The sequence below is a fragment of the Sus scrofa genome, chromosome 10 (assembly GCF_054392235.1).
Source record: "Sus scrofa isolate SSC_HxYL_T2T_F1_AM1 chromosome 10, Sscrofa_HxYL_maternal_Yorkshire_Landrace_v2.0, whole genome shotgun sequence".
NCBI classification, from domain to species: domain Eukaryota; kingdom Metazoa; phylum Chordata; class Mammalia; order Artiodactyla; family Suidae; genus Sus; species Sus scrofa.
This window is the reverse complement of record NC_139392.1, coordinates 65,694,223-65,710,648: the sequence shown is the minus strand read 5'-3', so window position 1 is coordinate 65,710,648 and position 16,426 is coordinate 65,694,223. Positions and strand designations below refer to the sequence as shown.

Below are 16,426 nucleotides of genomic sequence, written 5' to 3'. Positions count from 1 at the left end.
CTCTGTACAGCCACATCATTGGTTACTATTCAGCAGTAAACATGAAAGAACTGTTGATAGATGCAATGACTTGGATGTATCTGAAGGGCACTGTGCTGAGACAGAAAAGGGTAATCTTAAAAGATCACATCCTGTATTATTTCAGTTTTCTAACACTCTTGAAATGACAAACTGGTTGCTGGGGTTTAGCATGGTAGGGTGGGGTGGGGGTGAGGTGGGTGGGAAGAGGGAGGCTTGGCTATGAAAGGATAGAACAAGACCGGTATTTGTGAATTGTTCTGTATCATGAATATGGCAGAAGTTAAACTAATCTATATATGAGATAAAAAGTCACAGAAATATGTACATGTATTAGACCAATGTCAATCTCCTGGCTTTGATATATTATAGTTACATAAGGCATAAACCACTGGGGGGGAAGTCGGTGAAGGGTACATAGGACTTCTGTTATCTTTGCAACTTCTTACAAATCTATAATTATGCCAAAATAAAGATTTTTTAAAAAAATTAAAAATTTTAAATATAATTATTATAAAATAAAATCTTGTTTTTTGAAAATACAAATAAAACAGATTAAAGCCCAACAAGTCTGACAAGGGGAATACAAGAGAAAAAGTGAAAATACAGTTAAGGAGAAGAAAAAAAAGTACAACTCCAACTACAGAAGAAATTAGAAGACCTTACATGTTCAATGGCAATAAATTTGAAAATGTGGATCTACCATGGGCCACTTTTCTAGCTAGGGCTTCCCTAGATGGTCACACATTTGTGCTCACTGAATTCTTTCCTATAAAAGATGGTGAAATCCCCAGAAGTCTACAGGGCAGAGGGGGAGCACAATTCTATGTATGGCCAGCTCTTCCCTAGGTGCTGAGGACAGATCAACTTACAAGACTCACTTCACGCCTTCCCATAACTCACACAGACAAAAGTTAGAGATGTAAGTTGAATCCAGTAGAATACTTAAAAAAAGATGTACATTTTCAGACAAGTAAGATATATTCCAAGAATGTAAGGATGGTTTTGCATTGAGAAATCTTCAATATGATTTCTTATGTTAAACCAAGCAATGAAACCATTTGCTTGTATCAATAAGCAACAAAAAAATTTTTTTAATTCAGCTGCCACTTCAAACAAGACTGAAGTATGAAAATTATAGGCATAAATAATTTCTAAAATAGGCTATTTGTTGAAATAAAGAAAAAGCAAATAGTACAGTAAAAGGCAAAATATTATCCTGTTGTGGCTCAGTGGAAATGAATCTGACTAGTATCCATGACGATGTGGATTTGATCCCTGGCCTCACTCAGTGGGTTAAGGATCCAGCGTTGCCATGAGCTGTAGTGTAGGTCACAGACACAGCTCAGATCTGGAGTTGCTGGACTGCGGTGTGTAGGCCAGCAGCTGTAGCTCCCACTTGACCCCTAGCCTGGGAACCTCCATATGCCGCAGGTGCAACCCTAAAAAGACAAAAAAATAAAATAAAAATAAAAATAAAAACTATTTCTATAAAATCAAGATCAGGCAAAATTACCTTCACCCACACATGTTATGCACCTACAAAATAAATGCTAGCAATTAGCATTATAACAAATTCAATAAGATGTTTATAAGAAACATGTTTTTATTACAGAAAAAATAAGAGAAAAACCTTGATACAGTAATAGTAACAACAAAATGTCTAGGAATACATTAACAAATATAGCTAGAGGATGTATATGAAGGAGATTCTAAAATTTTATTGAAGGATACAAAAGCAAGGACTCAATAAATGGAAAGATATGCCATGTTTCTGGATGGGAAGACTTTTTAAAATATCAGTTTATAAGTTAATATATAATGAGGCTATTGTCAGAATTTCAAATATTTTATCTTGTAACTGGATAAAATGACTGCCAACATAAGTTGTTTAAAAAATTAGGGGGAGAACTTGATTTATAAATATACTATAAATCATATAAATATGATCTGATAGAGGACTACATTTGTAGAACAGAATAAAATCTAGAATTCAACTCTGTATCTATTAAGAAACATTATGATCCATCTAGAACCCTGGCCTCTTTCTTCACTTATGATTTCCACCCCATGTCAGGTACCTGTACATGTCTATAATCACGATTTACTCTCAAAAAAATCTCAATTATCAAGCATCTCTCCACTGTCGCCTATCTTTCCAGTTCCCTTGCCTTAATAGATCCATTCCAATACATCTGACTTTACGTGGGAGCAGCCATCCTTTAGTTCCACCATTTTTCCCCCATTAATAATTTCCTGTTGCCGCCACTAGTTTAAAAAAAGTGACTGATCACTTACATGTGGAATCTAAAACATACAACAAACTAGTGGGTATAACAGAAAAGCAGCAGACTCGCAGATATACAAACAGTTTCCGTGGGGAGAGGGGAGAGGATAGGGGCAGTACTGTGTGTGGTGGTGGGAGGATTAAGAAGTACAAACTGTTAGGTGTAAAGTAAGCTACAAGGGTATAATGTACAACATGGGGAATAGAGCCAATATTTTACAACTATAAATGGAGTATAAACTTTAAAAATTATGACTCCCTACATTGTACACCTGTAACTTACTGTTTACCAACTATATTTCAATTTAAAAAAATGACTGCTCCAGCTTAGGAGGACACACTTGAGCACAAGGGTTTGTTTAAATGCCCTTCTTCCAAAATGTTAAAAACATATTAAAAGAATTGAAGAATAAATCTTAATAGTGAAGGCAGTGAAGAATGTTATCATACATTTCTAAATTTATGCAAAATGAAGAAAAGATGGGTGGCTCTACTGGATAAAAGAGGAGAAAAAGGACCTACAAATTATCATACTAAGTGAAGTTACTCTGATATCGCTTACACGTGGAATCTAAAAAGAGGCTACAAATGAACTTATTTGCAGAACAGAAACAGACTTACAAACTTCAAAAAATTTATGGTTATTACCAAAGGGGATATGGGGTGGACTAGGGGTTTGGGATGGAAATGTTCTAAAATTAGGTTGTGATGACGCTTGTACAACTATAAATATAAAACTTCTGGAATGTCCCCGGTAACAGGAATGTTTCAGATCTTGTGATAGTGGTTATATTTATTATTAATTTATTAATGTTATTTAATATTTCATACAGCAATACATTTATTAAAACCCATCAATATAAAGTTCTAAAATGGGCATGTTTATTTAATGTAAAATGTACTTCAATAAAGACTTTAGGATCTTATCCTCCAGACATGAAACAACAACTCACTGCCCACTCATGGGCAACTGGCTGAATAAGCTGTGCAATCTACAACAGACGGTTTGCAACCTTAAAAAAAGAATGAGGGAGGGCTCCACAAACTAATGATATATGGAGTGATTTTTCAGGTTACACTGTTAAGTGAAAAAGCAAGATTCAAGAGTATCCATAGTATGCTACCTTTTGTATGGTTTATCAAAAAAAAAAAAAAGAACATTGCATAATTTTTGCAAAAAGAAACATGGGGGGAATTACCAGAACCTAGTGATAATGACCATATGTGGAGAGAGCTTGAGATCAGGACAAAGTGAATAGATTTGGGAACATGACTTTCTCCATTCAGCTTTTTATAATATGGTATTGGCTTTTGAGCCATGTGAAATGTTTCAATTATTCAAAAGATTAAAAGGGATGAAAAAAGTAAGCTCTAAAATTGAATATAAGCAGGAACAAATGAACTTATACCAAATAGATAATAAAACCTCATAAAAAATTTATTCAAGTAATTTGAACACTTGACTATATACCCATAGTGAGGTACACACCTAAGGTCAAAAAGAATGCAAGTGAATTTCGACATTTTCTTAGCAGGGTCATGGTTGGTAGTTCTACTGGTATTGCAAGAAATCATTTTGTAAGAGTGATTTGTTCGTGTTTCTATTAATGAACAGCGAACTGTGCAAGAGGCAAATGTAAACAGACATGTTTATTTGTACATGCCGTGCTCTCTATCCAGCACTGCAAGATTAGTGTTGTTTTTAGAGTAAACTTAGATGTGGATTGTGTGTTTATCCTAAAAATGGTGGTATGTGTGTGACACATGGGAATATATAGCTTAAAATTCCTAGCGAAGAAAACATGCCTGAAGGAATACAAAGCTAAAAAGGATAACTGTTTCAAGACCAGGAGCCTGTACTACCTCCTAACACGACAGCAGCTAGACTTCAGAGGCTGGGACATGCAGGAAGCCACAGAGCCTGACCTGAGGTTGGCAGTCAACACACAGGTCTTCACCCGCTGGGAACCCAGCAGTACTCTCATCAGGCACCTCATTTGCATTTATCGGCTCTCCTTAGAAACCACTCTATCATTTATTTACAGATCACTGGTCTAGACCACTTTTTGCCTGTTAAAAAGACCACAAACTGCTTGTAGAAGAAAAAAGGAAAATACAAGAGTTCCCGTCATGGCTCAGCTGAAACAAATCTAATATCCATGAGGATGCGGGTTCAATCCCCGGCATTGCTGTGAGCTGTGGTGAGGGTCACAAATGCGGCTTGGATCCTGTGTTGCTGTGGCTGTGGTGTAGGCTGGCTGGCAGCTGAGCTCTGATTCCACCCCTAGCCTGGGAACTTCCATATGCCCCAGGTGCGCCCCTAAAAAGCAAAAAAAAAAAAGAAAGAAAAATACACATATGCACATATGGAATGAGAAACTACAACTTTAGAAAAATACTTTTCAAATGGGTATATCCAATCTTATTCCAGAAAAATTTTAAACCTCAGAAGAAAAAAAACCACTTTGTTTTCTCTATGTGAATTTTTTGACTTTAGAAAAACTGAGACCAATAACCACAACATGCTAATTATAACAGCTAACACTTACTGAAGTGCACTCTGTCAAGCTTTACACTCCCTAACTCAATCAATGCTCAGAACCCTACAGTGTTGAGACCACTATTACCCCACTTTCGAGAGGAAGAAACTGAGACAGACTCAAGAAGGCTGAGTAACTCACCCAGGATCTTTCAGCAGTGAAATAAATGAGCTAAGGATGTGAGCTCACTCTGATTCCAAAAGCCACACTCCTAACTTTATGCTATAATGACTTCTATGAAACTTGCAACAAACGGACAATATCCATTATTATTATTTTTCTTTTTTTCATGGCCACACCTGTGACACATGGACACTCCCAGGGTAGGGGTTGAATGGGAACTGCAGTTGCCAGCCTACACCACAGCTACAGCAATACTGATCCAAGCCACATCTGTGACCTTGCGGCAACACTGAATCCTTAACCCACTGAGCGAGGCCACAGATCAAACCCGCATCCTCATGGACACTACATCAGGTTCTTAACCCACTGAGCCACAATTGGAATTCCAATATCCATTTAAAAAAATAAGTATTCCAGCATATAAAAAAAGAATCTCAATTTTATGAGTCTTGCAAAACATGAAGTTAGCAACAACAGAAAACAGCCCAGTCTCACTATGACTACATACGAAAAAAGCAGAAAGTGGCAGATCCTGGGGAGAGCTTGGCCTATGCAAATACAGGAGGCCTGGCCTTGGAAAGGGCTGGGAGGGCTGGCTGCATGTAATGGCCCTGGTCAAAGGCTGGGGTATGCAGGCCTTAGCAGCAGTTGTGAAATAGGACGTTTCCTCTAAACACATTGTCAGGAAACAGATTCGAAAAAATACAGAAACAAAACAGCTGCAATTTCCTCTAAATAAATATATACACTAAAGTTACAAATGATATTTTTTTCTATTTTACCTAGAAAACTAAAGAAACCTTAGTTGAAACCAAAGTACCAAACTGATTAGTCAGTTGGACAGACAGAAAAAACAGTAGCTTTTTCTTCTTAGCATCAACTACATAGATTCTGAAATGAGAAGACTGATTCTATTCACCCTAATGAAAAAAACAGTTCTTGGTAAGAATAGTTCTTAAAAAAGAAGCTTAAGGGCCTATGTAAAAAGAAACTATAAACATAAAAACAGTTTAAGAGCTGAATAGAAAGATATCTCTTTTCCTAATGGCAAGTCTTACCATTAAATTATCAGTTTTCTTATAATTAATGTAGAAATTTTTATCAAATGATTCCAATTGATAAAGTTTTAACAAACTGATTAAAATGATTACGTTTTTAGTTTAAAAATGTTTACTTATGCAATATTTCAAACAAATTCAAAAGACAGACCACTAATTGGGAAGAGTAATATACATTAGTGACAAAGGATTAGTATCCATATCACATTTTATAAAGAACTTCTCTCTTAAAAAAAGAAAGATCTACACAAAGGAAAAAATGGGCAAAGAATAAGGCGAAAGACTCATATGTTAAAAAAAAAAAAAAAAAAAAAAAACACTGAAAAAGAGTCAGAAAGCATTTGCCTTATCAGCCACAAACATACACGACTAACAAAACTTTCATTCTGCCATGGCTCTGTGGCAGTCTGATGAAACCCAGAGAGCCCTTCCGAGACTGTTTTTAAAGCATAAACGAAACATACGGGATTACAGAAAGCCAATTACACTGAAATCCATAAACTTCCAAGGTGAAGAGACCCTAAAATAGAAGGCCAAAGTAGATTCTAGTACTCTGGGAATTTTATCTAGGGCAAAATTGGTCCTTCAGCTCAGTGGGAAATTTATTTAATGCACACAACTGACACACCACGTGAAGACCAAGATTGCACCTACCTTGTGTCATAAGCAGAAGTGAATTACAGTTAGTAAAGTGTTAAGAAAAAAATAAAAGTCTCAGAAAGGTTAAGGAGATTGCATGTACAGCCTAAGGGGTGAGGAACCCAAAAGGTATAAAATATTTAAAGATAAATTGTAAGAAGAAACACAGTATAAGCAAACTGAAAAACAAACACTGGATTAGAAATAGATGCTCACAACACACACACACACACACACACAGGTTAATATCTGTACTAACCAAACAGCTCATATAACAATAATAAAACCAGAAAAAGACTGAGCAGAAAAACTGACAAATTTCAAAAAAGAGCAACTCCAAATAGCCTAAAAACATGGAAAAAAATGCTCTGCAGAAAATGCAAACGTTATGTAACATAAGTTAACACCATATAAATATCAAAGTGGCAAAAATAAAAATTTGAGAACACCTCATGCTGCTGATGGAGAATGCCGTGGAAAAATGATACCCTTCATATTTCTAAGGAGAAATGTAAATTGTTATGGACGTTTGGAAAGCAATTTATGAAATATATCAAAACTGAAAAACATACATTTTGTTTTGCCCAGGAATCCAACCTAAATATCCATCCCATAGAAACAAAAAGATATGTGTATAAGGATATTTATTGAAGCACCATCTGCAGAGGCAAAAATGGAACCAATATAAATATTCATTACTAGAGGAACAGCTAAATAGACTGTGGTAATCCACACCATGGAATATAATATTGTACAATCACTAAAAGAGATGCTAGCTGCATCTAAGTTGGCTTGGAGGGATTTTTCACAATCTATTGTTGGGTAAAAACAGCAAAAGGCAGAAGTGAATACGTAGGCAATCTTGTTTTTGTAAAACAACAGAATTAAAACAACGTATAAATGCATTCTTGCATATGATTAAAGAGGCATGGAGAGATGCATAAAAGCACACATGCCAGGTCCTAACAATGACTGTCTCAGGGAGGAGAGGTCAAGAGTGAGGGCTAGATGACAGAGGAGATTGAACCACAAATACACGAGACCCTATACAATACGGCGTCCTTAAAATTACACGTATGGAGTTAACTCATATATATGTCCACAAAAAAATATATGAAAGTAACCTCACTAAAATGTTAACAGTTACTTAAGAATTATGACTTTCCAAGTGGCAGTCATCAACATACTGAAATCAATGTACAAAGAGCCCGTCCAAGTAAGATCATATATACTCACTCACCATGCATACATTTGTTTACAAGAAAAAAAAAAAAAATCCAACTCAAACTGGCTTAAATAAAAAAGGAATTTATTGGCTCACATAGGTGAAGAGTCCAGCAGTAGCACTAACTTCAGGTCCAGGTTGATCCAGAGGCTCCAGATTGCATCAAGACTCCAACTCAGACGCCCTTTCCCTTTCTTGGTAGTGTCCTCGGCCTGACTCCTTTGAATTAGAAAAATGGCTGCAGCATGTTCAGAATGTGAATCTTCATACCACGCTATCATCCGCAGTTCCTGAGGAAGCCCCAGCCAACATCTTTTAACGAAGTGGCCTGATCTGGGTCAGTTCCCTATCCCTGGGGGCAGTACATGGGGCCGTGGTGGTGGTGGTGGTGGGGGGCAGCGGGGGCAGGGAGTGGCCCTGGTTAGATAACCAGGCCAGCTCTAGAGCTGATGGTGCGACAGTCCCATTCAAGCTGCGTGGGTGCTGATGGGGGGCAGTTATCCAAAGAGAAGGTGGGCTGTACTGTGAGAGAAGGAAGTGGATGCTGGGTGGGCAACCACAGCATACACGAATAAGGCATAAAAGAAAATAATACAAATATCCAATGAAATATTAAAAGTGCTCAACCCTGCTAGTAAGCAGAGAAATACAAATAAAATTACATAATTTGTGGTTTATCAGGTTAATAAAAACAAAAAAAGAAAAAGAAACATTGCTCCTGTGTGTGAGAGATGGTGAGAGGTCAGCTCCTGTGAATAGGTGCTCACACCACCACTGGAAATGTCTGTGACAAAACAAAACAGTTGATAACTAAGAGGCACTGAAGCAAACTTTATACCACAGTCAGAAAGGCTACTGATTCCTAAATAGGAAACAAAAAGCTAGCAACGAATAGTAAAATTTTAAGCCCCCCCCATAATATAACAGGAGTACATTTTTTCCCCTCTGACCTGAGAGATGTTCCCTTAAAAAATAAATAAAAATAAAAACGGAGATTCCTGGGTAAATCTATATTCCTTAGCTCCAAGTTTTCATTTAGTCCACTTTTTTCTATTCTCTTCTCTCAACATTTCTAAACAAAAATCAGGATGAAGTCTATAGTTGATTACCTTCAGCATAGCTGGGGTCAGAACTAGTGTAGTATCTTCTAACACCAAGTAAATGCTTTTACTCCTATCTAACAAGGGAAAATAAATGAAGGAAACAAAAACTTCCTAAGTATGGCTGGTGAAATGGACCCCAAGATAGATAGATAGACAGATAGATAGATAGATAGATGCTGAAAAGATTGACAGTGCCTTAGAAGATAACCCAATTTACTTGAAAACCAATTGGAAAAAATATACAATAAATTGTATTTAAAGATATTGCACATATGCAGTAGGTCTGTGCCACCCCCACACTTAGAACAGAACCATGTAATCCCATGTATTTCTTGTGTATGAAAATTACAGTGAATCTAAATCAAGTCCAATTCCATTGCATTCAATCAGAAAGCCAACAACAAGTGTAAATTTGTAGGTGGCAATTCAGTGCTCAAAATGAAAACATCCCCTGGATTTGAATTTGAGCAAAAGGCTATTCCCAGATTTAATAATGTTTCTCATATCCAATTACAAACCGGAAATTAAGGTGCCCTGGAGTTCTCTTGTGGCACAGTGGATTAAGGACTGGCATTGTCACTGCTGTGGCTCAGGTTGCTGCTGTGGGTTCAATCCATGACCCAGCAACTTCCACATGCCACGGGCACAGCCAAAAAGAGAGGAAATTATGGTGCCCTAAGTGCCCTGACTTCATACCTTTTCCAAGTCAAGGATTTTCATTCCACTGTGAGTGAGAAGGTAAAAGAACTAAGAGACCACCTGCTCCACTACCAAAACTTTTAGATCAAATGACTTACACAGTTGGTTTACATCCACGGGATCTACTCTATAACCAAAAAACCTGAAATATTTCTATTACACATAACAAAAGAATGACAAACCTGCTGTGTAAGAAAACAAAAAGCTAGTAAATAGCCGTCGCATAGGGAGCACTGGTTAAGAGCATGGACTCGAGTGAAGATGCCCTGACTGGAATCCAGCTCTATCACTGATAGGCTTTGTAATCTTCGGGATGTTTCATTAGCCTCATCTTTAAAATGGGCATAGTAGCAGTACCAACAAATCACTTAAGGTTACTGTGAAGTTGAATGACATAATCCAGTGAACAGCACCTGACACCAAGGAAGCATTCAATAAATGCTAACTATTACTCTTAATATAAACTGAATAGTTATTTGTTTAGGTCTAAGTCAGTACTCCTACAACTCAAAACACTATATTCTACCATTGTTCTCATTTGCACCATATGGAAAAGGCGCTTTAAAATGACTTCAAATGAGTCAAGAATGAAGAACTAACAAAACTGTTATTTTTAAGTGGCTAATTTTAGTAGTAATTGCAACTACTTCACTTAGAAAACCTGCATTATGAAACAAAAAGCTTGCAACAAAATAGTAACAATCTGAATAACATTATATTCAGGACTCCCTCAGCTGATGAGAGGAGTAGGAAAGATGTCATATTTCTTGCACAAAGGCATCTGGGGAAAGCAGGCTATATTTATTCAAAAACTATAAAAGGTTACAATATAAATTTATCAAACAAAATGAGTTTTTAAAAGTTAAGTGACGTATATATATCCAAATTCGGACCAAATCAAGACAATCCAATGCACAGAGAGATAATTATTATATAGCTCAAGGAGCAAAAGGTAATGAACAGAAATGTCTCAATACAGAAACTACATAAATACACAAATCTACATTTTTAATGTAACAACAAATCTTAAGTACATGTGTTAGCTATCTTTCTCCAATATTAAAGTAGTATATGTTTCATATTTAATAAAAACATACATACCATATAAAACCTTTAGTCATATGTAATGTAGTCTAACAAGTGGGAGGCACGTAGAATGTACTGTTTTCCTATATGAAGATGTACATTCCAATCCATTAACACATGTACTGCAAAGGTGATCCATAAAAATGCTTATCATCTGCAATTGTATACAGAGAACAAACTGCCCAGAAATTAGTATTTCTTATTAATCTTACCAAGGGATGTTAGAATGACCTGCCTGAAAGCACAAATTTACTTCTTTGGAGGCTTAAAATAGCAGAAAGCAATGTCAATTAAATAATATATGAGTGAAAAAATATACAATGTACAATAGCAAGAGGTTAGAAAACTGAATACTGTGGAAAAGATTTATTAGTCTGTACAAGTTGGTTCTGATAAACTATTGCCTACTTGTTACAGTAAATTACCAAGATTTTCATTGCAACAGTATTTTCCCACACACATCAAAATCTGGAAGCAATAAGCCTTTCTCAAATTATAATTTAGTGTTTTTTTTCCCCAACCCGCAAAACACAGAAGTAGGTTTTTTGAATACCAACTAGCCATTTATGGAAGTCATAAGATACAGGAATTCATTAACATTACACAAACTACAACTGAGGTACCTGGACAAACATCACCAACATTTATGGGAAAAGGTGTTGGTTTTAAGAGTGGTAAGTACTACATGAATTACATAAACACACTATTCCTGTCCTTCCGAAACCAAAATGGGGAAAACCCTACTGCCATTCTGCCAAATACCACATAACCAAAAATGCTGCACAAAGGGTCATGAATCCCATATACATATCACAGAATTAAAACTCCAGTTAGGCAACTGAGCTACTCATTGAAGTAAATTAAAAGTAAGACCAAACTTTAATACATCAATGCTATTCTGGAAGCATCATCAGAACAAAGGTTTATAATTATAAATTGGCCTGGACTATATCCTATAAAGAGAATTTTGCTTAGTACTAAAAGAGAATCCGTCAGCAAATGTCCTAGAAAAGCTGTGGAATCATGCTCACTGTTATTTCTGAAGGGAAATTTGCCAGGTTTGATGATACCTGTCTATCTCCCAGTAGTTCTAGGAGTTCTACATACCAATTAATTCAATAATTGATAGGAGTATTTAAGCAAAAAGGAGACCAAAAGTAGACCTTTTACCAACATATACTAGAGGTGGATTTTTTTAAAATCACATGATGAATGTAAATCATAAAATCAAATGTACTTATAAAGGTACACCTATTTTATGTTACATAAAAAACTGCAGACTGCAAACTGTGCATGCTTACCATAACGCTTTACCTGGAAAAGTCAATGAGTGGGATTTCTCGCAATTATTCACTGCCATGATACAAAACAAATATGTGCAAACTGCAAGGTCCCTAAAACAGCAGTTAGAGTTTATATACAGAAAGATGACACTATCTGATCAAATATGCAAGAGATGGAGTTTCCCAGAGTTTATAACACAGAACAATAACCACCACATGCTCCTCCTCCTTGACCTTCTTCCCTGTGTGTCAGTTTCACTCCTTTATTCTGGTTCTCACTTTCCCACAGTCCAGGTGTCTGAATGATCTTTTCAACAAGCTCCTCAAAAGCACACTGTACACCATCACAGGTTTTTGCACTTGCCTCTGAAATTCAAGGAAGATGGTCAGAGTATATTCTTTTCTGGTCATATTCCTATGTTTTTTCTGGCAAACTATGATGGCAGAAATATCACCAATGATATATAAGGAGACAAATTTCTCCCCACAGGTTCAATATTAGTAAATTTCCCGAAACTCTCAAAGTCGAGCTATTTCAATTCTATCCATAAGATTTTGTGATAGAACTGTACACTCTAAAGCCCTGCTCAAATATTATGCCGAAGTTCTTTCCTTAGTTTTTAGTTTGTTCTTAAAATTAGCCCCCACAGCAGATAGTCCCATTTTAGAATAAGGAAATACAGGCTCCAAGTTAAAACAATCTGGTTGTTCTGTACCTGCAACCAAGCTACAACCATGAACACCGGTTTTAAATTTATGCTCACGAAACGCAAGTGGACACTGAGCACTGTTCCCCAATTCTACATTTCCCCGGTTACCACTTTTTCCTTGTCTGAGATGACTATTTTACGCCTTCATCTTAAAGCTCCTCTATCTCAGCTGATAAGCAACGTCTACATTAAGAAAAACAAAACAATCTGGCAAGAAACTACTGATCATTCTTAGATATGTCTCCTTAGGCTCTGCCTTCACTCCTGTCATGATGGGTGAACCTTCCTGGCTGCTGTCTGAGTCCCTCTCACCACCCTCTGTCTAGTTCCCAGGACCCCATCTGTTCTTATTCACTGAAGGATCATATACCCTGTCTACTACATTATAACAATCAGCTTAAAGGCCTACCAAAGTTATTGTCGATCTTATTAACCACTCGCCCACCCAGAGACCCAACCAACCAACCAACCAACCAACTTGCCTTCCAGCCCGCACATCTTTCTAATACCCATCCAATTTCTCTACTCTCTTTTAAAACAAAACTGTGATAACGAGTTATTCATATAAGCTGTTTCCACTATATCTCAAATTTTCCTTCAAACTATTCTAATGAGGCTTTTTTTCCACCATTCCACGGAATTTTTTTTTTTTTTTTTTTTTTTTTTTTTGCCTTTCTGCCTCTTCTAGGGCCTCTCCCGCAGCATATGGAAGTTCCCAGGCTAGGGGTCTAATCGGAGCTGCAGCCACTGGCCTATGCCAGAGCCACAGCAATGCGGTGTCCAAGACATGTTTGCGACCTACACCACAGCTCACAGCAATGCCGTGTCCTTAACCCACTGAGCGAGGCCAGGGATCGAACACCACAACCTCATGGTTCCTAGTTAGATTCGGTAACCACTGCTCCACAATGGGAACTCCATGGAAACTATTCTTTTAAAGACTCAATACCCTCTAGCTTGTCAAAACCAATGTCCTCATCTTATCTGACATCTTGCAGCATTTGATACAGCTGATCACTTCTTCCTTTAAAGATGTTGTTCACGTGTCTTTTCCAGGACAGGGAACACTCCTGGTATTCCTCTCTTACTGGCCTATCATTCGCAGACTTACTCGCTGGTACCGCCTCTTCCTATTGATGTCTGTTTGTTGGAGTAGCCCAGGGTTCCATCTTCAGCCCTTTTCTACCCATTTTTCTTGCAGTGACTGCTCCAATCCCATGACTTTAAATGCCACCTAAATGCCAATGACGAGGAGCCCACTGGCTGTCTGAAAGCCAGTTGATTCTTTTGTCTGAGCAGAATTCTAGATTCCCTGCTCCTCTGCCCCGACCTGTACTTAGCTCAGTCTTCCACATCCCATTTAATGGAAGCACCATCCACCAAGCTGCTGATACCAGAGACTTGAATTTGCCCTTGATGCTCTCTTTCCTTATCCTCCACACCTGATCTATCTGCCTGTCAGCTTTACCCCTAATGGTACCACCCACCACTGCCACTGCAGTCAATGCCACCAGCACGCCAGGTACTGCCTTAAACAGCCTCCCAGGCTCTGTTTCAGATCTGTGATGAGCAAGACCCAAAGAGCTGTATTTCTAAAAGCTCCCAAGTGATATAGCCAGTTCACTCCGCCAGACAAGGGGGTCGACAAACTTTTTCTGTCAGTTGCTAGAGAGTAAATATTCTATGCTTGGGGCGTTGTGTTTCCAGGCAGATGGTGCGGCCAGATCTGGCCCCTCCTGTGGTTTGTGATGAACCCCTGCTCTACCATGCTTCTCACATGACAACATGCATATAGATCACAGTAACGACTCCTTAAAATACAGATTCTAATTCAGGAAATCCAGGTTAGGGCCCAAACAAAGCATTTCTAACAATCTCTAAGGGGGTACCACTGCTGAGAGCACATGGGCCAGCAAGCACGTACTTTACGCAATGTCATTACACCCAAGGGGGATGACTGCACTGTGCGCTACATGACATTACATTACGTGATCCTATTCTTTTATTATAGAAGGAAAAATAAGGGACCTGGACCTCTAATGGTTAGTTCTATAGCACAAGAACTAAATACATACACTTATAGTTCATAAAGGGAAGAATGTAACAGAAACTCCATTTAGAAAGCTCTTCATTAGTAATGAAAGGATAAGTATTCACACACCTACCTATAAATAACATGGAATGCTTTCGTGCAAATTTCAGGCCTTCATTTCTGTCAACTTCACGATTTTCCTAAAAGATAAATGCAAAGGTTAAGAAAAGCTACCAAAACATAGAGTCAAAATGCCAGCTGCCTGACTCCTTACCTTATCAATTTTATTTCCAACTAGCATGTTTACTATGTCATTTCTTGTACAGTATGTTTCCAATTCATTTAACCAATTATCCAGCTTAACAAAGGTGTCTCTTCTTGTGACATCATAAACTGAAATTTAAAAAAAAAGTTGTTTATTAAATAAATACTAAAAGAAAAAACAATGACATATTTCTGATATGTAGTAGCTAGGAGCTGATGTCACTATATAGACAAGTCTGTTTTTTAGGCCTTCAACGCATAAAAATCAGTGTCTACTGATTCAGATTGAAGAAATGAGTTATTAAAAATATACATTTACATACACTTCAATTTTTTAACACACTTGTGAGAGAAATGAAATTACATCCTGTGTGATAACTGAAAATTAATTTCAGCAAAACAACAGCTATTCCCATTCACAACAACAACAAAAAGATTTGTCTAAAAACCAAAAGGTACTGAGATTCAAATCTGTGGCAACATACCAAAAAATTTTACGTGAATTTAAACATTTATGATCCTGTTCATTTGTTTCTTACAAGGATCAGAATTTGAAAATTTGAAAAAAAATATAAAGTTAGTGGGTGGAATCCCAATTGTCTTCCTCTGTTTTCACTGTCATCTCACGTCATTCTGCATTATACTAAATAATGAGCTTATTAACATAAAGAGTTTTCTAAACTTAGCAGGTGCCAAACCAAAACCATAAGAGTCACTGCCAAATGAACAGAAACAAAACCAAAGCCTCACAAATCGTGATATAAAAAGATTTCTCCCTACGACGGATCAGTATTCATTTTAAACAATTTCCCAGGAATATGAAGAACAAGCACTTTTCAATAAATTACACAGAAAATCCACACTTGGTTTTTAAGGTTTGTGTGATTATAAATCAATAGTATTAAGCACGTTGTGCCATTTTTCAGGACTAATAAGGCAGATTGCATGATTCCTCCTTTTTTTTTTGAGCTGCAGCTGCTGGCCTACACACACAGCCACACCAGCTCTGAGCTGCATCTGCAATCTACACTGCAGCTTGTGGCAGTACCAGATCCTTAGTCCACTGAGCGAGGCCAGGGATCGAACCCGTACCCTCATGGATACGACTGTGTTTTTAACCTGCTGATTCACAAAGGGAATCTCACTCTTCCTCCTTTATAAACTGCAGGAAGTGTTAAAAAGCTATTGCCCAAAGTTCAGTCTCTGGTAACGCTCTACAACAGACCATGACATGAGGACCAGTCCTCAATTATGTCCTCATCAACGTGTGCTTTTAAACCAAGTAAATTAGTCTGATCTTCATTTTTTAATTGCTAGACAAATGGCTGAACTGAAATTTTGAAAGTTTAAATATTCATT

The 16,426-nt window shown here is 37.3% G+C and overlaps 1 protein-coding gene across 1 annotated transcript in view; it reads right to left on the bottom strand.

Annotated features, from left to right (window-relative positions):
• Positions 1–10,472: 10,472 nt before the first annotated feature.
• Positions 10,473–16,426, bottom strand: part of RAB18 (RAB18, member RAS oncogene family) — a 31,928-nt gene continuing 25,974 nt past the window's right edge. The window contains exons 5-7 of the mRNA XM_003357752.4: positions 15,078–15,196; positions 14,937–15,003; positions 10,473–12,427 (exon numbers count right to left, since the gene is read on the bottom strand). Of these exons, the coding sequence (XP_003357800.1) occupies positions 12,252–12,427; positions 14,937–15,003; positions 15,078–15,196 (362 nt within the window). The 3' untranslated portion in view covers positions 10,473–12,251. The remainder of the gene's footprint in view (positions 12,428–14,936; positions 15,004–15,077; positions 15,197–16,426) is intronic.